The sequence below is a fragment of the Rattus norvegicus genome, chromosome 18, assembly GCF_021556685.1.
Source record: "Rattus norvegicus strain SHRSP/BbbUtx chromosome 18, alternate assembly SHRSP_T2T, whole genome shotgun sequence".
NCBI classification, from domain to species: Eukaryota; Metazoa; Chordata; class Mammalia; order Rodentia; family Muridae; genus Rattus; species Rattus norvegicus.
In genome coordinates, this window is record NC_141551.1 from 33,929,892 (window position 1) to 33,956,759 (window position 26,868).

Here is a 26,868-nt window from a genome sequence, read left to right on the forward strand (position 1 = left end):
ACAATGCTTTCCACATGGATGGACACATCATCTCTCTGTATTGTCTAATACAGCAGCAGCCGTTAGATATGTACAGCCATTAAGCACTTAAACCAAAGCTAATGTCACTGGGAATGTTTCAATTTAATATAATCTGAAATAATTTAATTTGAATTTAAGTAGGACCATGAAGCTAATGTTCACTGAGTTGAACAGTACAGATTTAGGGCAAAGTTTCTGGACCTCTGGAGTCTCAGGTCATCCTCAAAGGATGCATAAAATCATCTAAAATTATAGATGAGATATTACACAGACACTCAAGAACAAGTATTAAATAAATCTTGGTGGGTATCTGTGGTGGTTTGAAAATGTTTGATGGGTGAGAAGTGGCACTGTTAGAAGGTGTGGACTACTTGGAGGAGAAGTGACCCTGTTAAAGGAAGTGTATCACTGTGGGGGTGGGTTTTGAGGCTCCTATACTCATGCTCTGTCCAGTGCAAAAAGAGAGTCTCCTTTTGGCTGCCTTTGGATCAATATATAGAACTCTCAACTCCTCCAGCACCATGTCTACCTGCCTGGACACTGCTATGCCTCCTGCCATTATGACAAGGGACTGAACCTCTGAACCTATAAGTCAGCCCCAATTAAATCTTTTCCTTTTTAAGAGTTGCCTTAGTCATCTCTTCATAGCGATGGAACCCTGAGACAGTGCCTATGGGGAGAGGGTATAGGGTGAAGAAGGAAAGGGAAGGAGAGGAGAAGGGAGGGGAGGGGAGGAGAAAGGAAGGGAGGGAAGTTTTGTTCGAACTAAAAACAATAGTGTGCCAAGGATTGAAGGGAATGGCTCAGTTTTCCACACACAAGGTATTAAAAAGATTGCACTGGATTTTCAAAGTTGTTCTTGCTTTCAAAAAAATCTAAGACTCCCAGCAGAATTGGAAAAATCATGGACCAAAATCTATTCCCTATCTTAAAACAGATAGATTTAGAGAGGCGTGAAGATTGGATGAATACTAGGAGACCTGACATAATTAGGATTGGGAGTTTACTGGTTAATCTAATGTTCTATACATGTATGTATGTATGTATGTATGTATGTATGTATGTATATAAATGTGTATATGTATATTAAAAGGTCTTAATGTATGACCCAGGGCTGGTCTCAAACTCACAATCCTCCTGATTCAGTTGCCCAAGTATTGAGGCTCTATGTGAGCACCACCATACGTGCCAATGATATTTTTATATAATGTTTTATTAATTCCTTAAGAATTTAATACGATGCATTTTGACTCTATTTACCACATTCCTCCAAGGTCCACCCTCTACCTCACCAACTTCATGTCCTCTTTTCTCTCTGTCTCTGTCTTTCTCTCTTTAAATAGCTAATCAAATCTAACTTGTGCCGCCCACATACATAAGTGAGAAGAATGGGCGGGTAAGGGCTTGGGGAGAAGAAAATCTAATACTAAGGATGTTTGAGAAAGCGGCATGGAAACTTTATAAATTTTATAAATTTGCCGAATAAATATGTTTTCATGTAAAGGAGTTTAAGGGGTAATGTTACTCTGAAAAGCCATAAGCTGAAAATGAAAAATCCAATTCTAGGTGTGTGGGAATCCCTCCTCCAGCTGTTGGCCAGGGTGCCACAGAAACTTCTTCAGCGCAATACATCGTACCTCCACTGCTCTAGGTTGCCCACCAGAACTCTATGGTAAGGCCCCACCACTGAAGACAACACACATTTTGGTGAGAGGACATGAAAGCGTCAAGTTGGTACTGACTAGGAAGCTTCCTTTCCGCTGGCCAGCTTTCGTAGTGGCAGAGGCGCTGTGCAGGCTGCTGTAGGGGGAGGAGCATCAACGGCCTAGCCCAGTCCGGGACCCTGTAGACATAGTGATGATGACTTGTGTGGCAAGAGAGCTCTTGGGTGTAACAATGGCCTGTCACGTTGTTATCTTAACTAGGGAACATTGTTTTAAACAGTGTTTATTTTCCTCTACATCATCTTTCTCCCATAAATCAAAAGCATGTTGCACCTCTGTATTCACAGATTGTTCGAAATGAATCGAGAGCATTAAGACACTTCTCAAGCAGAAAGAAAGATACACTGGGGAGTTTCACAGTTACCCCGCATGTTTTCCATTATCTAGCCCACATCGAATTCAAAAACAATTTTTCTTAATTTCATGTAACAGTCTAAAGCAAGCAAGCAAAAAAAAAAAAAAAAGCCTGAAATCCATAAAAATGATCATGCATTCTCTGTGGTGTGCCCCACCCCCCTTCTCCCCTTCCAGCCTGCACCTCCTCCTCCTTCCAACTGCTGAGGCAGGCAGAATAATGTCCACTGTCTCTGAAGATGAAGGAAAGTCTGAGCCACAAGCAAAAGAGTGTGGGGGCCACCCTTAGCAGTGGGAAAGGCCAAAGAACAGGTTCGTCCTTACAGCTCTAGCAAAGGAGCCCACTGAAGTCCAGTGAAGTCCATTTCTCAGTCCTCTGGAAAGGTAATGAGCTGTACGATTTTTGAGGCACAGAGTTTGGGGGGTTCTGTTAAAGCAACAACAGTAAGCCAGCATACCAGTTTACGTCGCAGTTATAAACTAAACAAATACTGATACAGTAAGTATGATCATTCTGAGAAATAACTCTTTGCAAATACAAAACCCCATATTGTAGACCCAATATCTGCAGATTGGGGGAGTGGGCTGTACAGTGATTGTTAAGAATGCTTTATTAATTGGCATATTTTGTAGGAAACTGAAGAGGGTTTACTGGAGAAGTCATTAGCAACTTTATGAATAAGGAAACTTGAATTCGGAGAGTTAATTAGGCCGTCGGGTCACATCCGTAATCCATGCCAGGAAGCAGCCGGCACTTGAACTGTGATCCCTCTAATTTGAAAGTTTTTTCATTTCTTAGATATTAATCCTATTTCATTTTCCCAATAAAATCTTACTTAATCTAACCTGCCATAGCTTTATCACTGTAACAGTCAGAATCCCAGCAAGAAATAAAGTAGCCACAATGGGTAGTTAATGAGAATTTAATGAAGGGATTTTCCCAGAGCTATGTTTCTACCCTTACTCAGTAACTCATTGCGGAAGTCCAAATGGAAAAATTTTCACCTCTGAGAAAGAGAAAAATAAATAAGACTATACAGTAATGGCATGGCATAGTTAGAGAACATAGCTTATCACAATGTGAAAGTTCAATGCTGATTGACATGCTAATAAGGGAAATCTCAGGGGTCTCCACTCATAGACAAAGAACTACAGACAGCTAAGAACTGTCAGAAAAAAAAATCACAAGCACTTTTACTTTTTTGGTGTTTGTTCACTTTTGAGATTTTATTTCAATTATAGTTCCATTTTCCCTTCCTTCCGTTCAAACTCTCCCATTTAGCCTCTCCCATTTAGCCCCTGAAGCCTCCTTCAATGTCATGGTCTCTCAGTTGCTATTGTATGCACAAATGTATATACATATATATTCCCAAACATAACCCACAAGTCCATATGATATTTGTATGTATGTTTCTAGGACTGACCATTCAGCACTGGACAACCATTGGTGTGCTCTTCCCTAGGGAGGGCCATTTCTCATGTCCCAGCTTTAATGGTAGCCTGTAGCTCTTTGCATGGGGCTGAGGCATTGGAAGCTTTTCCTTGGATGGTTTGTCATGTTGGTTCATTTGTGTCTTCTTTGCTCAGTTCACCTTATGGCAACCATGATGGTGAGACTCTGTGGGTATAGTTTCTGATGATGCTAGGAGATACGATCTTATAGCAAAATTTCTGGTCCTTTGACTTTTTCAATCTTTCTGCTCTCCCCACCCCTCACCCCCTCTTCCACAATGTTCCCTGAGCCACAGGTAGGGGAGTGCTTTGTAGATGTATCCACTGGGACTGGGCTCCACAACTCTGTGTGTTGATTGGCTGAGGGTTTCCATCTGTTGCAAAAAGAAGTTTCCTTGAACTACAAAAAAAAAAAAGTTTCCATATGAAGACTACACTTATACTTTTGTTTTCTTTTTAAATGAAAATTTGTCTTTGCTCTTTAAAGTGCCTGGCCTATACTGCCGACTCAGGCCACATTGGTATCTGTTGACCATGCTGCCTCCAGGGGTCATGCCTGGGTTCTATACTCTTGATGCAGTGTTCATGGCCCGTATGGCCTATGTTATCACCCAAGTGTTGATGTCCATGGTCTTAGTCACCAGATGATGTTGGGGGTTAGGGGGGCAGGATACTGCCACCAGAGACCATGCTGAAGTCCATGGCATGGACTAATACCCGAAGCCAAGTGGATGTCTGTGGTCCGTGCTCTCACCAGATACCATGTGAAAGCCCATGAACTGTACTCCTGCTGACTGTAAAGGACAAGGAAGCTTCTTGTGCAGTGGGATGGATGGTGGCTGAGGACTCACAGTTGAGAAAGACATAGAGGACTTCTGTAACAACCCCTACCTTTCCCTCAGTCCCCCCCAACTCCCCAAAAATAACAACGTAGATGGGAAGGGGTTGAAGAGAACTTTATAAAAATCGTGGTAAGGATGCTAAAGAGTAGTTCTGAACAATTAATTGATGACTACTGGCAGGGGGTAGAGGGATACGACTCACTTTTCTTTAAGATGCTGGCCATTGGGAGTTTGACCACACTCCAGTGACTATATGGACAACACAAATTGGACTTGTTGTTGTTGTTGTTGTTGTTGTTGTTGTGTTGTTTTGTTTTGTTTTTATCTTTTTTAGGTGGAAAGGGAGAGGCCACAAGGGTTGGGGGACAGACATGGAAAGAGTGGGAAATAAGGGTAATCTGGTACATTAGGTGAAACCTCCCAAAAAACAGTAAAAATATTATATAAAAATATCATCTGTGCTTTTAAAAGTTGTCAACTTGCTTTAGTTCAAGATGAAAAATCCAGTATTCATAGAAAATACATGACTTATCCTAGAACATATACCTCGATATTAAATGCAGTGACCACTAGCCTCTCATATTTACAAAAAAAAAAAAAAAAAAAAAGTAAATTGCTTAAGATTTATAAAACAAGGGAAGGTGAACCAGACCCATCTTTTAAAGAAGATGTTTCCATTTGAATAGATGAAGTGGTGATGGACAACATACTAAGTGAATTGTGGGTTGCTTTAATTTTACATCTTCTGGGGTCTGGGTAAGGTATTTGTTAATGAACCCTGTAAGGAAATGAGGGGAAGGGCAGATGCACACCTGTGAGCCAAGGGAATTTATAAATGATGTGTGAGTGGTCATGCAACCTATGGAAAAACTTGATAAGTCCCAAAAACTGTGCTCGTCTCTAAAGACACCAATCAAGCTAGGTACACAGTGAGAGCAGTAGTTATAGATGTGATTAACAAACTTGAATTCAGATGCAAAATGAAAACACCCAACTCTGCAAGGTTACCCACTTAGAAGGCAGTTGCAATTTAAATTTTGCTTTTATATGATAAAATGTAATGTTGGCAGAATGAAGAAGAATGTGTTCGGTCATAGAAATGACTTGGGTGGGTTAGGGAAAAGGAAAATGAAAAAGAGAAAAGAGAAGTGAAGTGAAGGAGAGAAGAAAGGAAAGAGAGGAGCATGGGGAGGACTGAGACTGCCACTTGGGATTTTGACACTCAAGGAACTTGCGGTCAAGTTCAGAGACTAAACAAAGGTTCGATGGGGAGCCAGTCCCTTACAGGTCTCAGAGAGTGTTCCAGAAGAAGCAACTGGTAAGGTGGGGCTGACACAGAGGAAGAGGCAAGAGACTTTAAATTAGAAAAAGTCACTGGCAGAGCTGGTGAAGTGGCTCCGTAGAGAAAATGCTTGAATGAGGTGGACTAGAGTTCAGATCCCTAGCATACATAACAGATATGGTGGCACATGTCCAAAAACACGCTGAGGGACAGTGGAGATAGCCTCTCTGGAGCATTCTGGTTGAAAAGAAAAACTCCGGGTTTAGCGAGAAAGTCCGTCAAAAAAAAAAAAAAGGTGAAGAATGATAGAGGAAGGGAGGTGGTGGGAAGCGGGACTGTGAGGAGAGGAGGAAGAGAAAACTGCAGCCGGATGTAATATATGAGAGAAGTATTTAAAAAAAAAAAAACAGTGATAGAGAAGGCAGGAAGACATTAGACATTTCCCTGTAACCTCTACATGCCCAGGGATGAATGGATGTACACTTGTAACAGGCACACAGGAAGAAGAAACAGAAGCAGAAGAGCTCATCAGTGATGGAACAACTGCAACCCGTGAACAGTAAATATAAAACAAACATGAAGTCTATAAAAAAATAGAAAAATGAAATGAAGCTGGTGCAACACAAATCAGGAATACAGGGAGCTATGGCTGGTAACCACCAAAGAACCAGAGGATCATCCCATGGAACACCAAGAAAATGCAGCTGATGTAGACCCACCCATCTTGAAAATGGCCACAACTCACTCAATATTCAGGCAAACTCTGGAAGAGGTCTCCAACCATGAAGGAAATGGAATTGACCATTTAAAATCTTCTCAAGAATGAATATAGAAAATGAGTTTCATTTACACAATGTAATACCACTCAGCTATTAAAAACAATGACTTCACGAAATTCTTAGGCAAATGGATCGAACTTGAAAATATCACCCCGAGTGAAGTAACCAAATCACAAAAGAACACACTTGGCACACATTCACTGATAAGTGGATATTAGCCCAAAAGCTCGGAATAACCAAGATACAATTCATAAACCACATGAAGCTCAAAAAGAAGGAAGACCAAAGTGTAGATGCTTCAGACCTTCTTAGAAGGGAGAATAAAAACAGGAGGAAATATGGAGACAATGTGTGGAGCAGACACTGAAGGAAAGGCCATCCAGAGACTGCCCCACATGGGGATCCATTCCATATACAGACACCAAACCCAGGCACTATTGCAGATGCCAAGTGCATGCCGACAGGAGCCTGATGTAGCTGTCTCCTGAGAGACTCTGCCAGAGCCTCACAAATACAGAGGTGTATGCTCTCAGCCAACCATTGAACTGAGAATGGGGTACCCAATGGAGAAGTTAGAGAAAGGACTGAAGTAGCTGAAGTAGCTGATTTGCAACCCCCTAAGAAGAACAACAATGTCAACCATCCAGACCCACCCCCAAGCCCCACCCCAGAGCTCCCAGGGACTAAACCACCATCCCAAGAGAACACAGGGATGGACCTATGACTCTATCTGCATATGTAGCAGAGGATGGCCTTGCTGGGAATCAATGGGAAGAGAGGCCCTTGGTCCCTTGAAGGTTTGATGCCCTAGTGTAGGGGAATGCCAGGGCAGGGAGATGGGAGGAAGTGGGTGGGTAGGTGAGGGAGCACCCTCATGGAAGCAGTGAGGGATGGGAAACTGGAGGGGAAATGGGAAAGGAGATAACATTTAAAATGTAAATTTAAAAAATTCAATAAAATAAGAAACACCTCAAACAAAAATACCCAAGTCCAAATGACTCCTATGGAGAAATCTACCTTTTATTTAAAGCATGTACACCAACTGCCCACAACAGCTTTTAGAAATTGCTGGATGTTGACTGGGATAGAGGCAGTCCTTGCTCCCACAGCAATTATGGCTTAACTCACTAATCCTTTCAAGGAGGCAACAAAGCAAGCACTACCAATGTGCCCTGTCCTGCAAGAAAATGAGTCCCCGAGAACCTACTCCAACCACACGGCCAGCACATGCCCCAGTATGTAGTCCAGTATTCTAGTTCAGCTTTTGGTCCCAAGTTCTCAGTCTCGCCCACCACAACTCATACAGTTCACGACAGAGTTTGGCACATAGCCACTTCTCAGGGCATATTGGAATCCAGACAGGTGCAAAGTTTCCTAATCTATTACAAAATTTACTTTCAATTTGATGGAAATTCACATCTCAACAAGAGAACTGTTTCAACAGAGACGTTCAGGCACTATTCAACTTTTCCTTCCACCCAGAAACTGTCCAAATAAACAGGAAGGTCATTCCTTCTAGCAATTTCCATCCAGATTGTTTTTACTCAGAAAGCAGAAAAAAATGTACTTGAGAGAACACACCAAAAGGGCAGTCTGTTACCTGGAAGGTTAATCCCAACACTGTAATTACAAGGGCCAGGAATCAAAATCCTGTTTCATTAAATTTCCCTTTCCTTTGATATTTTACACCTTCAAGACTAATTGTACCCTGTGGTGGTTTGAATGATAATGGCCCCCCTAGGCTCACATATTTAAATGCCTAGTACCCAGTTGAGGGAACTGGTTGGGAAGACTTAGACTTAGGAGGTGTGACCTTGGAGGATGCTTGTCAATGGGGATGGACTTAGGAGTTTCAAAAGCCTAAGTTTTTAACTGTCTTTTTAAATGTCTCTCTGTTTTGCTCTATCTCTGTCTCTGTCTCTCTCTTCCCACCTCACTTCAACCCCCCAACCCCCGCCTTGGGATTGTCAATCAGATGTAAGATCTCAGCCACTGCTCCAACACCATGCCTGCCTGCCTGCCTGCCTGCCTGCCTGCCTGCCTGCCTGCCTGCCTGTTGTCATGATCTTTACCACGATGGTTATGACTCTTATTAGTCTGAAACTATAAGTCCTCAAATTAAATGCATTCTTTTATAAGTTGCCTCAGTCATTTTTTTTGTCACAGCCAGAGAAAAGTAACTAAGCTATATCCCTTCCTGTTGATTTTAAGTACACCAAATTGAACACTGTGGACGAACTGGTTAGAAACTGTAGTGGGACACAGTCATAGCTGATTGCCTCCACTTGAAACACCAGCAGGCAGTAAAAGAGGAGTGTCTCTGCCAACAGTAACACATTACAACACAAATTGACAATATAATGTGCAATGTTTGCATACTTCCTTCCGAACCAAGAGCTTTAACAATTTAGTAATCAATATAACCCACGATGCGGCTGATGGCAAGGTCTGGCTGAGTCTATTCGCTTGTCTTCCTTTAGAAGACATTGGTAGGAAAAGAATGTGTTTTCTGGGACATAAGTAAGGCTCATATGAAAGGCATGGGATTTCTGGGAATTTTCATGGCTGATAATGGAGAATTGACAATTCTCCAGTGTTTCCAGAAAGAGACACCAGCTCTCTACCAGCAGGCCAGAGCCCCGGTGTATTCTGGGAAGTGACTGACTCCAGCAGTCACTGGCCTGAACTGTAATTAGTTGCCATTCTTTGGCTTGCCCATTGCTTCAACCTCCCCTCACGCTTGCTCCAGGCTAGGAAGCACCACACACATATAAATGCCCCAAACAAAGCTATTAACTTGCTTTAACATTAAAATTTTGAGAAAAGCAGACACCACAAAGGCCTTCTTCATACACATCTCAGAGACAGCTGTAGATCTCTAAGGGAACGGTGCCCTATTCTGATAATCACAAGCCATGGGCTTCAGGAAGAAGAACAGAGGGGAAAACACAGTCTGCCAGCCTCTCCCCCGGCCCCTGATTTGTCTCCACGAATCTCATCCTTTCGCTAAGGCCCAAAAGCATTGTTAACATTCATTTCTTCCAGGAGGTCATTCTTTATAACATTTGACAGAACAATTAACACCAAAGAAAACAGGTTCCAGTACTTGTCTCTGACTTCACACATAAACACTGTTCTCTATGCTACACTGGCTCCACTTGTAATCTAAGCCATAATGTTTCATCTAATTTAAAACTGTAATTAAAAACTGTAGTTAGCCAGCACCCAGACTGCACTGAGCTCTTTTCTGTTCTAAGGATATGGAAGATTGGGGGCACCGCAGCAAAAGGGAAGACATGATTGACCATTCTAAACCTCTCTGCCAGAGCCTGTGTCTCTGAAATGCCATTTGCAAAAGAAAACAGTCAATATCGTTCCCTCATAGCCACCCAAATCTAATCAGCCACAGGTATGGCCTCAGAAGGGCATTCCTCACTCTCCAACATCTTATTTCCGTTATAATAAACTGTCCTTTGGGGTCATTCATTCACGAAAATATTTTCCCTAACATTATAGGGACTTTTAATCTTAGAAAAATACCCATTTGCAAGCATGTGTTGAAAACAAACGTTTCAGTTTCTCTCGTAGCTTCTATATAACCCACATTTGAGCATGTTTTCTATAGCCTGAATTTCTAGCCTCCCCCCCCCAACAAAGCTCCTACCGTAAGGACCAGGAAGATTTTTTTTTCCTTTGACTCACTGACAAGGGCAACTTTAGTTTCCAAAGATCAGACTAATAACCACATCCTTAAACAAGCACAAATGACAGTGGGGCTTCCATCCAGAAAGTAATTTCCCCTAAACCTCTAGAAACAAAGCAAAACTAAAAGCCAGCAATGTGACAAGTTCCATGTGTGAACAATTGATGAGCTTCTGAATTCAAGGGGACACCTCAACTCCAAGTAGGAAAACAAAAGCATGAGGCAAGCAAGCAGCACTCTCTCCCGTCCTCCAATCTAAAAGTTCATCTTGGCGCCCACACAAAGAAGTAATGATTCCATCAACAGCTACCAGATGGCAGGCACGAAATGGCCGTAACCTTCTCAGAGAACGCTGGAGAATGGCTCCATGGAGTTTAATTTAATGGTGGCTGCCATTTTCTCTCTGCTACTTCTTGCTCAGCGTGTCTGTCCATAGTTCGTAGGTCCGACTGTGCAGTGACTGAGGTCAGCACCATGAGATAAGCAAGAATTGTGGGGTGGCATTTGTTTATGAGACCTTTTTTCTTCTTTACCTAGGATCCTGTTTGCAGAAAATGGAAATCGAATTTCTGGTCATAACCAAATAGGCTGTTTATGGCTGGATATATTTTACATCACTTTTCTTCTTTTAGTAATTAGGAAATATTGTAGCACTTTTTTTCATCAGGTAGATAATTAATCTCTTAGTAAGGGACCATAGGCAAACACCAAAGGGAGGTCTGCATCACACTTTCTCCTCAGGGGGCTTCTTACAGTGCCATTCCTCTAAAGTCAGTGCAAACCACTGTTATGACCACCTGTGGACCCCTCCCCAACCCTAACACAAGGGCTGCAACCAAGCCAGTCTACCAGAGTCTCCAGGCACAAGACCCAGGCATCAATCATTTCTCAAGTTCCTCTGGTGGTCCAAGGATGACTAAGGTATACAAGAAGTGATACATTTGAAATTTTTACATGCTTTTGTAAAGTGATTTATAGAAAGCTAGCTTCTGTTACTTAATTTCTATCCTGGGTCACTCTGACTTGGGTTTGGTACTTTTGGTAAGTCCCTTCTCTGGTCTCCCTCCGTTACCCTCAGTTTCTTCAAGGTTTTGTTAAAATGCTCGTGTTTGGAGGTTAACCTGTCATCATTCGCATGTCATCCTGTCCCATCAGAGAGACACTGTTCTGGCACTGCAGCTCTGAACTACAAGATGCCAGGTTGGGCTGCCAATGAGAGTCTGAAGGTAAAAGACTCACAGCTGAGTGCCCCATATCCCGTTACCACGACACAGCTCACTGCTATGGTAGAATGGTCGTAGGAGGCTGCTCCACCCTCTGTCTACTACAAGACACAAGATCTGGATCTACAAGAAGCCGTTATCATCTAAGATGCCACATGGCCCTCCCTAACTTAGGCAATATCCAGAATCTAGTTCAAGTCAAAAGAGATGGCACGGCCAGCCAGCCTTTATGTCTCGCACAGCAAGTGCTCAGTAAATGCCGGGTAAACTAGCGTCTACTCCTAAAGTCAAGTCACCAACCTAGGGAAGGAAAACATCGATAAGGTCTGCACAGGCACTTCAATAACAAGGTATAGCTATCACTCCAACACATCCAAGTGAAGATAGATGTCTTAGTCAGGGTTTCTATTCCTGTACAAACATCATGACCAAGAAGCAAGTTGAGAAGGAAAGGGTTTATTCAGCTTATACGTCCACGTTGTTCATCACTAACGGAAGTCAGAACTGGAATTCAAGCAGGTCAGGAAGCAGGAGTTGATGCAGAGGCCATGGAGGGATGTTACTGGCTTGCTTCCCCCTGGCTTGCTCAGCTTGCTTTCTTATAGAACCCAAGACCACCAGCCCAGGGACAGCACCACCCACAGTGGGCTGGGTCCTCCCACCTTGACCACTAAGTGAGAAAATGCCTCACAGTTGGGTCTCATGAAGGCATTTCCACAACTGAGGCTCCTTTTCTGTGATAACTCCAGCCTGTGTCAAGTCGACACACAGAACTAGCCAGTACAGCAGACAAACAGAAATACAGAAATACACAACAGAAACATAGAAGATAGTCTCAGAAACAATGTGCAGGAGACGGCGCAGAGGTTTGGGCCAGCCAGAGGCAGAGCAACTGTCCCCCCCTCCTCTCTGGGGCTACCTGGCTCCACTATGCACACTGTGTCTTTTCCTTTGGCCTACGTGGATCAAATGGTGGCCTCCCTTTATATCTCAGAGAAATGTTATGGGCTCATCTTGAGAGAGCGAGGAGTGAACATCTTGTTATCTATCACCTTTATCTAAAGCAGATGCCAAAAACCAGGATTGCTACTGCAACCCCTAAACACAGATTGGGAGGGGGCGGGGGAGAGAGGATGTGACGTTCCCAAGAAAGGAGTGTTCACTCATAAATACCCATTGTAATGTCTTTATTTCAGAGTAACTACAGAATGGCATTTCATAGCTCTAATTCACAGTAACACTGAATTTAAAACACGTTGTATATGTATAAAAAGCATTTGCATTTGGATTTTTGGATTTTAATCCATATTGGCTTCACATTATCAAGAGAATACATATGAAAATACAAACACAGCTGGGAAAATAAGGGTTTATACATCAAAAGACATGAGCCCGAGCTGCATCTCACTTGAAGTCACAGTCTGAGAACTGTGGCTGAAAGCAGGAAATACAAAGACAGTTAAGCCACTGAAACAATTCCTCAGGGCATGACAGCAAGTTCATTCATTTTAATGTGAGCAAGGCCTCTCACATCCTCATCAGATACTGTTCACTGCTACTTGACACAAACTGTGTTGTCACATGACTTCACGAGCCCACAGAAAGTGAGAGGACGGCAAGTAGAAGCCGACATGGTAATGGTGGCAGGCAATGGCAAGGAAAGGACACCTCAAAAGAAACTAGAATCCGGGCGTTGGGGATTTAGCTCAGTGGTAGAGCACTTGCCTAGCAAGCACAAGGCCCTGGATTCGGTCCCCAGCTCCGGAAAAAAAAAAAAAAGAAAGAAAGAAAGAAACTAGAATCCAAAGAGCAGTCAGTCGGTAGACAGGGGCTTTCAGAAACCTGGGAAGGACCCCAAAGAGTTAAAAAATATGATGGCCCTGAAGAATCTTCAATAAATTCCTTTTACAAAAGTGAGAAATATATACAAAATGAAGAGGGGGAACTTGCCTATACAAAGTAATTCACTTGAAAAGGTAAGAACCCTCCCTGGTGAAAGAATTAAGTCACCCAGAAGGCACTCAAGCTAGCTTCCTTCCTTACAAGGACCTTACACTGTATTCTGAGCAGTTGACTAAACTGATCAAGGGATTCCACTGGTGCAAAACCTTCTTAAAAGGCAGGAGACATAGAGACCAAAACTTGCCCCATCGGATTCTCTCAAAACGTAGTCTGTGTTACAGAACCACAAATGTACTACAGAACTTGCTTCAGAATGTACATCCAGAGACTGTACATTACAAGAATCAGAGTCTGTGGGAGAAGGGCTGAACCTGAACTGCACTGGTATCTGGGGGTGTCTAGAAAGTCTCCACATAATGGTACAGCCTCATCTTGAACGGCAGGCTCAGCAATGCAGTCAGGAAACTACCCAGGCCTGTGAGTGAACATTCCCCACTCTTGTGACTATGGTGCCCAATAAGGCCACACTCCTGACTTTGACATTTCTTATCTAACTCATTAGATGACAATATACATGCTTTGATAAAATATACATAATTTTAAAAAATTAAAAAGAATCCTAATTATAAACAGATTTTTAAAGGATTTTTGTTATTTTTACTTATGTTTATATGTGTATTTGTGTGAATAAATGTCACATGTATGTGGGAAACCCTCAAAGGCCAGAAAAGGGAATCAGATGCCTTAGAGTGGGAAATACAAAAATTTAAGAGCCTCCTGATGTGGGTAGGAACCAAACTTGGGTTCTCTGGAAGGACAGAAAGTGTTCTTAACCACCAAGTCATCTCTCCAGCCCCAGCCCTTTATATTTTTATAAATACTTTTTTTGTTGTTGTTAAGGTTTTCTTTTTAATACTGGGAGGAGGACTGTATGCACATGAGTGCAGTGCCCTCAGAAGCCAGAAGAGGTCACTGAATCACCTGCAATTGGAGTTACATATGGTTGTGAGCCACCCCAAGTAGGTATTGGGAACCAAACGCCTCTGGAGAAGAAATACCTGCTCTTAACTGCTGAGCCCTCTGTCTAGACCCAGGACTATAAGATTTCTAGAATGTGCCAGTCAAACTTTAAGCAACAGATGTCTGAGCAGGGAACAACATTGGGTGAGAAAGAGTATTTGATGCAAGTTAAGAGATTTGGGAACAAAGAAAGAGAATCAGCTAGAAGCTGCCTTGGCAGAAAGGCAGAGTGCAGCTTATATTTAGAGTACAAAAAGCATCCATGATGTCTGGCTGAGATAGTCAAGCCAATCCTAACACCCTCAAAGCATGGGCTCAAAAGTACTGGCTGGGCTGGCAAACGCCACTGCAAACAGAAGAGTTTAAGCCACTCTGAATTTGTTGTTGACACATAAAAGTTAAAAAGTTTCTCCTCCTCCTCCTTCCTCCCTCCCTCCCCTTTTCTTTTTCCTCTTCCTCTTCCTCTTCCTCTTCTTCCTCCTCATCCTCCTCTTCTCCCTCCCCATCAAGGTGAACAGTGCAAAAGCCACATTAAGCAGCCATGGGCTTAACAGAAGTCCACCTTCAGCCAAGCATGGGCTCCAGGGTCTCTGCAGTAACCTCAGGCAGCTTCACTCACCACAGCAGCTGTCAGGACCCACACACTTTCTCAGCAGCCATCCCAGCTTTCAAAGAATCTGGCACAGCTTCAGCCTCTCCCGGCCTTACATTCTTAGTGAAAATTCCTGCCTCACATGTGTTAAGGAAGAAATCAAGGAGAAGCTGGGGCAGGACACTTGCTCCAAGTTGGAAGCCAGGCTGGAGTACACAGCAAGTATTGGAGCACCCTAAGCTACGCAGTGAGACCCTATGTAAAATAAATAAATAAATAAGAAATAAAAGAAGGAAAAAATCAGACTTTAATATGGGGCTCTTATCCTTGGATTCCTATTGGGCACACCCGAGGAACTTTAAAGGCAGTGATCCCCAAAGTCTCACGTTCAGGGATTCTTATTTCTTGGTCTGGGGTGCACTCTGAGCTTTGAGATAGAATGAAGTCTCCCAAGGGACCCTCAAGGGTAGCTGAGGAAGAGAACTCGGGCTTTGAGAGGATGTGAGCTATTTAAGTGCAGAGAACTGTATTTACTCCAATGTCAACCTCCAAGTAAAAAACTCGTGCCTCTCTCATCCATAATAAATCACTTACTTTTGGAAAAGGGAAATTATTCCAAACGCCATTTACAAGCTGGAAACCAAGGTCAAATATGCTCTGACTTCTACCACTCATTTTCCCTCCAACACAACGGAAGAGTAGAACACTAAGGAAGGAGGGGAAATTATCCCAGGAGACAAAACTCAAACAGCACGAATGGCTCAGACACAATGAGAGAAGGCTCGTGGTGGCAGGCTTGTATGAAAAAGTACAATTGCTTTGGAATTCATCAATGCACTGAGCAGGAAAAAAGTTCAAATCATAAAAAAGAAAAGAGAAAAGAGGGAACAATTTCCTTACGTCGTTTCAATAGTGGCCTAATTTTTACCTTAAGATGAGTTCTAAATTATTACTTCCTTTCAAGCTTCCTGTTAGATGGTGCGCATTTACATTTTGGCTTCTCATCATGTCATGCAAACTAATGTCATCTAAATTTAAATATTAACACCACACACAACCCAGTTAAAAAGCGGGTGCCCGGGCTGGCAGGCTCCGTTGGTGTGGCACTTGGCAGCGTGCAGAAAGCTCTGAGCCCGGTCCTCAGCACATACCGCAATTCCAGCACTCTGGAGGCAGAAGCAGGAGGATCAAAAGTTCAAGTTCATTTTCAGTTACATAGAGTTTGAGGTGAGCCTAGGCTACACCAGACCTTGTCTCAAAAGAGGTAAAAGACAAAAAGAACACAGAAAAGCAAATGCTCCAAAAAAAAAAAATCACTTCACATAATAATGGAATCCATTTAATATTCCTACATACCATCTCAGGTCAGTCAGACAACCTCATTTTAAAGCCATTACCTCATCGCACAATTTTGATTTAAATTCGCTTTGTAGGGGTTTAAAAATGATGTGCAAGCCCACTAAATAATGGTAGGAGAAGCTGGGTTTAATCCACGCCAAACCAACTGGCCCCACGCCTGTACTCTCCAAGCTAAACCTACAGAGAGAACTATGTCTGACTACTCACACTTTCTGGTCAAAAGAGAAGTGGAGAGAACAAGTTAGTGGGAGCCACAGCCAGACCCTGCCTTATGCTCTCAACTCCATGTTCTCACGGACCAGCAAGTCAGTTCATGTGTTATCTCCTAAAAGCTGTCTGACTTCTGAGAATATCAAAAATCCATGCACACGTGGCTTAGCTGAGCATGGTATGAACATGGCTTAGTTGACCATAGTATACATATTACTTAAGCTTCTTCAGCAGGGTGTACTTGTGGCTTAGCTGCACATGGGTCTGGCACACTGACTTTCTATTCCAGATCTCTGGAAAGAGGTACTAGGATGGACCTCTATCTATCATTCCCAGAAGCCTCTTCTGGATCCTCTGAAAACAGATGCTGGCATCATAGGCACACAAGGAGCTTCCCCGAGCCTTTATCCTCCTCTTGGCTTCCCTGACAGCATAGCAGGGAATCAGCAAAACATCTGGAAAAAGCATAGATGTCATCTGATAGGTTTTTCCCTTTATTCATGAGATTGTAAAGAGACCATGTCATAAAACTCCAGCTGCAAAGTCTCATCTCTGTGAGTCCCATGATTTGAAGCAGGCCCCAAAGGGGAGTGACAAGTCTGTACTCTAGCAGGAAGGTCCCCTCTTCTCTAAGCCACTGACTCTGTCCTGGAACCAGCATCCGGTAAGTGTGCCTATGATGTTGTGGCCAAGAAGTAAGTCTCAAGGAAGAGTAGACACAGTGGCAGCTTCCCTGCAAGAGAAAGAAATAGGTTTTATCACCTAATAAACACGTCTCAGCAATCAATACTTATTTGCCCTCTTGTCTAAAGCAACTCCCGAGAGTCACTTGAATTCTCTCACTATGGATAATTCTTGAAGAAATTGCATTCCTACCTCCTAATGATCTTCGAACAAAGCAAGGACCTCATTTTATTAAGTCCTGCTACCTAGAGGAGCCAGTTCAGTGCGGGGCTGAAGATACAGCTAAAAGTAAGGTCTTAATCATTCTGGTGGGATAGAACTCTACTGTGTTATCAGACCTCACCAAGCCAGTCCTGAATGCCAGTGGCAAGAACAAACAGATGTCAGTACTATTTGTTTTATTCAAACGTGACAGGAAATCAAAAATCCATCAAACAGATGTGTCAGCAGCAATGCCACAAGCATATTGGTTACTGAGATTTATGGGCCTCCATTTCAGTCCATGAGAAAATTACCTTCTAAGCATTCTACATCTTCAAATGTCCAGTCGGACGCACAGGTCAGAGAGTTCATGAATGTTACTTCTGATGCCAGGTACCAGGGAAAATGGAGGCATATTCTACATGAATGTAAAAATTTTTTTTTTGATATGGGGTTAACAATACAGCCCTGGCTGGCCTGGAACACAGAGAGATAGGCATGCATCTTGAGTGCTGGAATTAAAGACATATGTTGTAAAAATATGAAACAATCTATGTTGTAAATTTGTGTAAATCTACGAATTGTCTTTTAAAGGCAGAGCTCAGGCTGGAGAGATGGTTCAGTGTTTAATAGCACTGACTGCTCTTCCAGAGGTCCTGAGTTCAAATCCCAGCAACAATATGATGTCTCACAACCATCTGTAATGAGATCCGATGCCCTCTTTTGATGTGTCTAAAGACAGTGTGTGTATATATACACACACACACACACACACACACACACACACACATATATATATATATATATATATATATATATATATATATATATATATATACTGGGCTGGGGAGATGGTTTCATGGGTTAAATGCTCACTACACAATCATGAGGATCTGAGTTCAAATACCTAGAGACCATGGGAAGTCAGATACATTAGCACGTGCATCTATCAACCCAGTACTCAGATACGATGGAAAGTGGAAACAAGAAAGTCCCCAGACGATCCCAGGCCTGGCACACAGAGCAGAGCAAGAGATCCTATCTTAAATATGGTACAACATAAGAACCAATACCTTAGATTATCACCCCTCCTCCTTCCCTCCCTACATCTCTCACACACACACACACACACACGTCTGCATATAAATGCATACATACACATATGCACACATGCAAAAGACAAAAGAAAACTAAGAATTGCAAAATTCCCAAGTTCGTATATCAGTGAAGTTATATGCAGTGCTCATACTATGACCGTGCTACAGTGATTTTGTCTGGGCCCCTCTGAGTGACTTCGGCGACCACTGTTGATGATACTTTTAACTTCATTGTTATTAGCATTTTAATATGTCTTTATGCCTTAAGATAGCATCATGTGAGTCTTCGCTAAGTGAGGGTGTTAGCACAAATGCAGAGGAGATAAACAGACAGTACACAGCAGAGATGTGATGTGATCGATTTTATAGGTTTAAAAGGCCATACAATCTCCACCACAATCCTTGGTGTTAATTTAAAAAAACTAACTCAGGAGACAGCAATGTTTTCTTTCTTGTTTCCAACAAACAACAACTGGAGCATAAAGTAAAGAATTTAGACTTTAAAGGTAAAGACTGCAGGGTCTCTGTCAAAACTATTCGAGTCTGCTGTTGCCGCTTTGAATGCAGCCACAAGCACAGCTATGTTCCAATAAATCTTTATTTATAAAAGGCAGCAGTCTGGATGTAGCTTATGGGGCTCTTGTTTTCTGAACCCTATTCTCTGTGTGATCCCTCCTACCCATTATTATATTTTAACTTTTTTTTTTCTTTTCTTTTTTTCGGAGCTGGGGACCGAACCCAAGGCCTTGTGCTTGCTAGGCAAGCACTCTACCACTGAGCTAAATCCCCAACCCCATATTTTAACTTTTTTTATTTTAGTCACATTTGTGTGTGTGTGTGTGTGTGTGTGTGTGTGTGTGTGTGTGTGTGTGTGTGTGTGTGTGTGTCCCCGTGTGTCTGTGTATGTGTGTGTACTTACACAGCCCATGTATGGAAGACATAGGACAGTTTCAGTACCTTCTTTCTACTAGCTGGGTCCACAAGACTGACTCAAGTTATCAGGCTTGGCGGCAAGCACCTTCTCCGAATAAGCCATCTTTGAAATTGTTATTTTGATTTTTGAAATAGGTCTCACTCCATAGCCAAACCTCTCAGCAATCCTGCCTCAGCCTCCCAAATGCTGGCCCCTTTCCATTTAATTTTATTGCTTTCCATCTCCTAAGAACAGTACATTCCCCTCCTACAACTTATTTTTCCTAAAGCTGTTTCTGAGAAAGTAAAAAACGCTCCATCAAGTCGGAGGGAATTTAAACTACAAAGGCGTTGTAAAAGCTGTCAAGAAAATGGGGAGGGGAGAAAATAAGCCTGTAGCTGGGTTACAGAATCAAAACCTCAAATTTTCCAAATCTACAGAGTTGTTTATACTTCACAAACTGGTACACCTCAAAATCAACAATTAAATCATCAATTTAGTTATATATAAATAAGTCAATGATAGTGCTTGGGGAACAGCTCATGCCTTAAATAGTTTATTCAGTTTATAGTAACTGTGGACATCTCTGTGAAGAATTATGTCCTTTGAGAAAGTGAGTTCTGAATTGTGACACCCCACTCTGCATAAAATGTAGGAATTATTCTATGGCACAAAATGATAGTACCCCACTCAGAAGTCCTGGCATTTTGCAGACCCAACCACTTAGCTACTTGAGAGAAAGTAAATGGCTTCCCATACACCAGGAAAAGCCTAAGCTCAGGAGCCCACCTAAGACTTGGTCAACCAGAACTCTAAGAGTGAGCTCATTCTTCTATGCTTTAAAATCCTCCAGATGATTCTGACGCTCATTAAAACTTTAAAACCACTAATATAAAATTTGGAAAGTATCAGGTTTATACCTTCCCAGTGTTAGCACAGGCCCCTTAACTCCCTCACATAACTTTGAGCTGACTTCAGATCTCACTCCCTGGGTAAGATGGGATCCATGCCCAAGTGCACAAGCACATTAGTATTTAGTGAGAGTGGGGTCCATTATTAACATTGAAACAGAAATGGAAGCCATTAGAGGTGCCTCTATCTGGAACAACAGTAAAGAAAGCCATTATTGAATCCCTGAAGAGATTGGTGTCACCATCAAGGCCATAGGGGTGGTGGCTCATCCATATCTTCATTTAAGTCTACTTGACCTGTGCAGATTCAGTTCTAACATTTTATAAGCACCTACCATTTGCCATGCCTATACTAAATAAAACTTTATTTAGCCCTCCAGTAACAGTGAAATCTACTATATGTCACGTGTACATAGCTAAGTATTCATCAGAATATCGTTCAACTTGCAAATAAACGGAAATGCGACTCTCCAACTGATGTCCATTCAGAGGCATGATTGGCACGCTTTGAAACTCAAGGTTCTTGTATGTGAGTGCTCCTATCAGGTCTTCTTTGGCTAATAGCTCTCAGAATTCATTGTATACCACAATTAGACTGGTGAGTTGTTTACAGGAAGCCACGTGTAGTGTCCTTTCAAGCTGGCCTAAGGTAATGAATTACTAGTCTGTACCAATGACAAACAATCCTAATAACTCAAGGCCCTCCAGCCAGAGGCCAGCAATTATTCCTAAGATTCAGATTCCTTCAGAACAGTACTTTGAGCAGTGGAACATGTTTACTTATTAAATACCTCCACAAATATTTTGGATTGGGAAATTTTCCATATTTTTTGAAATATTTTCACATACCAAATGAGATTCCCTAGAGCTAGAACCCAAGTGTAAACAATAAATTCATTTCTGTTTCATGTAGTCTGTATAGTCCTACCCTGAAGATGATTTACATACAATTCTCAGTCCCCTTGTCTGGACGTCCACCCACCACCCTACCATATAAGGTCCGGCATAAAGGTCACACATCACTTTAGGTCCGCATTCTGGAAGTTGCATATTTGGGAGAATTTCGTATTTTGGTCTTGGGGGTTGGTTTCCAGATATATTTGTTTTCTGGGCCAATCAACACATTCCTGTTGATCCTTGTTGTTTCTTGTGATCCTTCCTGCCCCAATTAGAGCTCTAAGTCTCTCTTTTTATTGTTCTGAGAACAATCAACTAAGCCTCAGTTGATCCTGAGAGCTGCCTTTACAAATCTCTGCCACCTCAAGGGCCTCAATCATGCTAGATTATACTGAACAGTTTTAGCGATTTGAAAGCAGTTGTAACTCAGCGCACAGTACAAAACTGCTTTGAAAATCAGAGAGCAAATAAAGCTGCTGAACAGATAACAAAATGCCTGTGAAATAGTATTCTACGGGTATCACTGGGAAACGCGAGCGTGAATAGCTCAGGGAGCCTGATTCATAATGCCAGGTTTATAAGCATGACAACGCGGCTTGAGTAAATAATTCTGATTTTTGCTTTTGATACTCACTGATGATTTTTTATTCCACTAAGGGGGAACCACACTGTTCCTTCAGCAGCATCTCCATTATTCTAATTCCCTATGGAGAGAAGAAAGAAAGATCAAAATGCCATCTATCATAGACAAGCACCATTACATTTATCGAAACCTTTTCCCTTCAGGGAATCCAGGTCCCGACCATATATTCATTGCAGAAGAGAGGGCTCAGTCATCCCTGACATTTCTGTAATATTTCACTAGGCAACCTCCCTTCTGTTTTCACCGCATACTCTTGGAGCTGGGCAGAGCAGAATTGAGAATCTGCTTACCGCATCAGAAAGCAGCCCACGCCAAGGTAAGCGACGTCTCACAAGTGGCACAGCTTGCTGGCGTTGGGATAATGGCAACTGTAAATGTTTGCTGAACACTGACAGTTGTGATGCTTTCCCTGCCAAGGTTCAAGCATGTCGGTGTGGGCAGCAGGTGCTGCCGTGTCCCACTGAGATGCTCTCCAAGATGAAGGCACGCTTTCCCCATCCACAAGAACCCGTTACGGACTGCTGCAGGCACAAGTCTCAGGATCTCAGCCAAGGCAAATCATCACCTGAGGTCATGACCCCTCTCCAGGGCCAGCCCATACCCTATGGTTGGTGGATATGAAGATATAATGGCTCTCTTCCCTCAACTTCAAATAACTTTGAAGGTATTGCATCCCCACAGTCCCCCATGGCATAGCCGAGACCTTTGCTGCAGCTGCACCATAGTACCCTGCTTCCCTCTGCATCACACGGATGCTCCCAGACCCCCACCCAATGTGCTCCGGATGAAAACCCCCACTTCTCCGACACCTTATTCGAAGCAGACAAAACCACTTTCCTAGTTAGAACACAGATGTTCAAAGAGCTTTAAGTGTGTGCCGAAAGCTCTGACGTGGTGATGCCAACAGGCAGCACTCCAGTCTCTCCTCTGCTCCTTCCCGGGCTGCCCACACCACCTTGTTTATCACTTGAGTCTTGGAGGAAAGAATATGGCAGCTCCTCCTCCCCTACTTTAGAGACCAGTTCTGTGGGCTAGAGAATAGCTTTCACATAGAAACATGGACAGGAACAAAAATATTAAACACCCAGACCACCCCACCACCCCACCCCTCCCAGAGCTCCCAGGGACTAAACCATCATCCCAAGAGTACACGGGAGTAACCATGGCTCCAGCAGCATATGTAGTAGAGGATGCCCTTGTCGGGCATAAATGGGAGGAGAAGCCCTTGGTCCTGGGAAGGCTCCATGCCCCAGTGTAGGGGAATGTCAGGGCAGGGAGATGGGAGGGAGTGGGTGGTTGGGTGAGGGAGCACCCTCATAGAAGCAGGGGCAGAAGGATGGAATAGTGGATTTCTGGAGGGGAAACCAGGAAAGGGGATAACAGTTGAAATGTAAGTAAAGAAAATAGCCAATAAAAAGAAAGAAAGAAAGAAAGAAAGAAAGAAAGAAAGAAAGAAAGAAAGAAAGAAAGAAAGAAAGGGAAAGGAAAGGGAGGGAAGGAGGGAGGGAGAGAGAGAGAGAGAGAGAGAGAGAGAGAGAGAGAGAGAGAGAGAAAAGAAACTAACAGACAAACAAACCTGGACTTGAGGCATAATTGTGAGGTAGGATCTTAAAGAAGGAAAGATCCAGAAGGATGGGGGCCTGCCATTCACAGACAAGAAATACTGAGAAAAGTAACAATGAAAGGAATTTTAAAATGTTTCCTCAGGCCCTCCCAGAAAAGCCGGTTTAATGGCTCTGGGGGTTGGGGGTATGGGTGGGGGTGGGGGTGGGGACAGAGTTTTGTTATCTTTGACAACCTTTCACATGATTACCTTAAGGTAAAGCAGGGCTGGGCCATGCTAAGTGGGCCTACAAAAGAAGGGCTAGGACCCACCATTAGTGTTTGTGTGCGTCAGGAGATAGGGATTGGGCGGAATCATAAGCATCACGGGGGAACACAGTAAAATATCTTAGAGGCTGGAGAGACGACTGCATTGGGAAAGTGCTCAGTGTGCACAAATGGGGACCTGAGTTCAAATTCCCAACTCACTTGTTTAAAACAACCAAAACAGGGTTGGGGATTTAGCTCAGTGGTAGAGCGCAAGGCCCTGGGTTCGGTCCTCAGCTATGGAAAAAAAAAAAAAAGACAAAATAATAAAACAACCAAATAAACAAACAAAAAAAAAAACAGGCAAGCAGGGAGGGAGGAAGGAAGGAAGGGAGAGAGGGAGGGAGGAAGAAAGGAAAGGAGGGAGGAAGTGAACCACAAATCTATATTCCCAGCCCCGGGAGGCAAGGGAGCAGGGACAGATAGATGGACATAAGGAGTTCATTGCCAAGCAATTCTAGCCAAGTCTGTGGGCTCAGGGGTCAACTAGAGACCCATCTCAAAAACACGTGGTAGAAAGTGATAGGGAAAATGCCTAACAGCAACCTCAAACACGCACATAACCCTTGTATGCACATATGCATGCCAACATGAACATACACCATATATATATATATATGCAAACATGCACATACACACATATGTGCATATGCACAAATACACAAATAAACACACATACATGTACATATACACAAATAAACACATAGAAACACACATTCAAACATACACACCTATACACAAATACACAGAAACACACACATACACATATACACAAATAGGCACACACACTAATATGAAAGCAGAATAAGGGGGTTGGGGATTTAGCTCAGTGGTAGAGCGCTTGCCTAGGAAGCGCAAGGCCCTGGGTTCGGTCCCCAGCTCCGGAAAAAAAAGAACCAAAAAAAAAAAAAAAAAAAGCAGAATAAATGGCATATAATCCTGAAGGTCTTTCCAGTTGTGCCAGGGCTATCACCCCACATATTGTTGCAGCATTAAAGGATCTAGATAGGGCCTGAGAAGCATGACTTGTCAGATGAACTAGTACAGCAAGTACCAAGGCCTTTGAGGCCAACTGGATCAATGCTATCTATTTCCTGCACACCAAACCAACCATCTCCCGATACATTAGAGGCTCCTTAGCCCTAACAGTGATGGCCTGGATCTGTACATTGATAACACAGTTCATGTGATTCTAACATGCAATTCACAAAAATTTGTAAATAGTACCTTTGTAATATCTCTAAGGTCACTTCCAACTCTGCTCATCTGGGCATGATGAATTAGACTCTCCTTAATCAGACCTGGAGATGTTCTCCAAAATTGTACTTTTAAAGCTTATCTCCTGTCAGGGCTGGAGAGACAGCTGACTAGCTAAGATCACTAACTGTTCTTGCAGAGGACCTGGGTTCAAGTCCCAGCACCTACACCAGGCAGCCTTCGACCTCCTGTAACACCAGCTCTAGGGGAATCCTACACCCTTTTTTGGCCTCCTCAGACACCTGCAGTCACATGCATGTACAGTGTCCCACATACATAACTAAACATAAATCTTTAAAAAAAAAAAAGCTAGTTTTCTAAATCCCTGGGGAGAAAGAGGTGGGGACAAGGGACACAAAAGGTAATAGGATAAAATCCAAGCAGATTCTAAAACCCAGACCAGGATGGTATTCACTTCTGTTCATTTATTCATTTATTCAACAACAAAGCTACCAAATATTTTTGTGTGCCTACTATGTGCACTGGATATTAAATGTTGAAGAGATAAGACAAAAATCACTGCCCTGATAGAATTGACAAAGAATTTTCTTCCTTGTTTCAATTTTATTCTTGTTCCAACAATCCCATTAAAGAATTAAATGTCCTTTCACCTCCCGGAAGAAGGAAAAGTGCCACATAAAATCCTTTTTTCAGACTTAGTTTTTCGGGGTGCACATGCAGGCGGTATGTCTTTAAAACAAGCAAAGTGCATTACTCCTTGGTAAGGTAGAACTAAGCCATGATCCACCCCATCATCTAAATTAAGACCTCCACCACTACTGGGCCACTAATTGATGAAAATAAAGATTCTGAGGTTTGCCCTGGGACTTGAAAGACGTTATTTATTGAATCAATTATGTTCGCAATGTGACAGTTGATTTTGTTCTTTCCCTCTTTTCCCCTCATACCACTTTACTCTTAAGAAGAAGAGTTAGATGCAGAAAGGGGATCGTGAGGGCAGGCGGGGCCAAAGGCCCATCGATAGAACTTTCAAATAAAGTTTATTCTAGTTGTCAAATCTCACCCCTGAGAGATGAGGCTTAAAGAAGCTAAATTTATACCCCTTATCACACGATGAGGCCCACATGCAGAGCACACATTAAGCACATCCACCTTTTAGATGTGCCTTAAAAGCCTTCTGGACTGACAATGCATAAAGCAGCTTGATCTCTCTACCTTCAGGGTGTTTTTCCTTTATCACTGGGGCATCTTTCCCCATTTATCAAAGCCCAGGCAACTAAGGCACCTCAGGGCTGTGTGTCCCTGACGCCAGGACAGCGACGCCTAAAGCTACTTCTATAGTCTCGGAGCCTTTCACGCTCAAAAGCCTTCACAACCAGCCCACTCTGCTTCTGAGAAATTGGTGATTATCGCTGCAAGACCAAAGTGTGTCTTCAGGAGAGGTCAAAACCTAAGACAGCTAACTGCAGACAGTGTGTTTGTTTTATAATCAAGTGGACACTCCCTTAGGAAGCTCTGATTTACCTGGGAGACTCCAAAGGGAGTCATATTAGACCTTACAAAATTACAGACATCGGAGCCATTCCCAAAAGATATACCCATGCAGAGCTCTTAATAAGAGAGCTGCTCACTTAATTATCACAGTAATAAAAAAAATGGTGTCAAAGACCCCACTGGAGATAACTCCTTCTGGTTCATGGCTTTGGAGCAAATACTGCCTGTGCTAGCTAAATTTTTGTCAACTTGTCACAAGCTAGAGTCACCCAAGAGGAGGGAACCTCACTTGAGACAATGCTTCCATAAGAAGGAAGACCAACAGAATCAACTAACCTGGACCCTTAGGGCTTTCAGAGTCTGAACCACCAATCAAAGAACATACAGGGCTGGCCCTAGGCCTCCCTGCACATATGTAGCAGATGTGCAGTTGGTCACCCTGGAGCTGTTTCTTGTACTTGGGATTTGTTCTATTTGG

At 42.8% G+C, this 26,868-nt stretch overlaps 1 protein-coding gene across 2 annotated transcripts in view; it reads right to left on the bottom strand.

Annotated features, from left to right (window-relative positions):
* Nucleotides 1-16,934: 16,934 nt before the first annotated feature.
* The window catches only part of Prelid2 (PRELI domain containing 2), an 86,956-nt gene continuing 77,022 nt past the window's right edge, over nt 16,935-26,868 (bottom strand). For both annotated transcript variants that reach the window (XM_087593502.1, NM_001271333.1), the window contains exons 6-7: nt 21,801-21,870; nt 16,935-17,196 (exon numbers count right to left, since the gene is read on the bottom strand). In XM_087593502.1, coding sequence (XP_087449628.1) covers nt 21,811-21,870 — 60 coding nt within the window. In that variant the 3' untranslated portion in view covers nt 16,935-17,196; nt 21,801-21,810. The remainder of the gene's footprint in view (nt 17,197-21,800; nt 21,871-26,868) is intronic.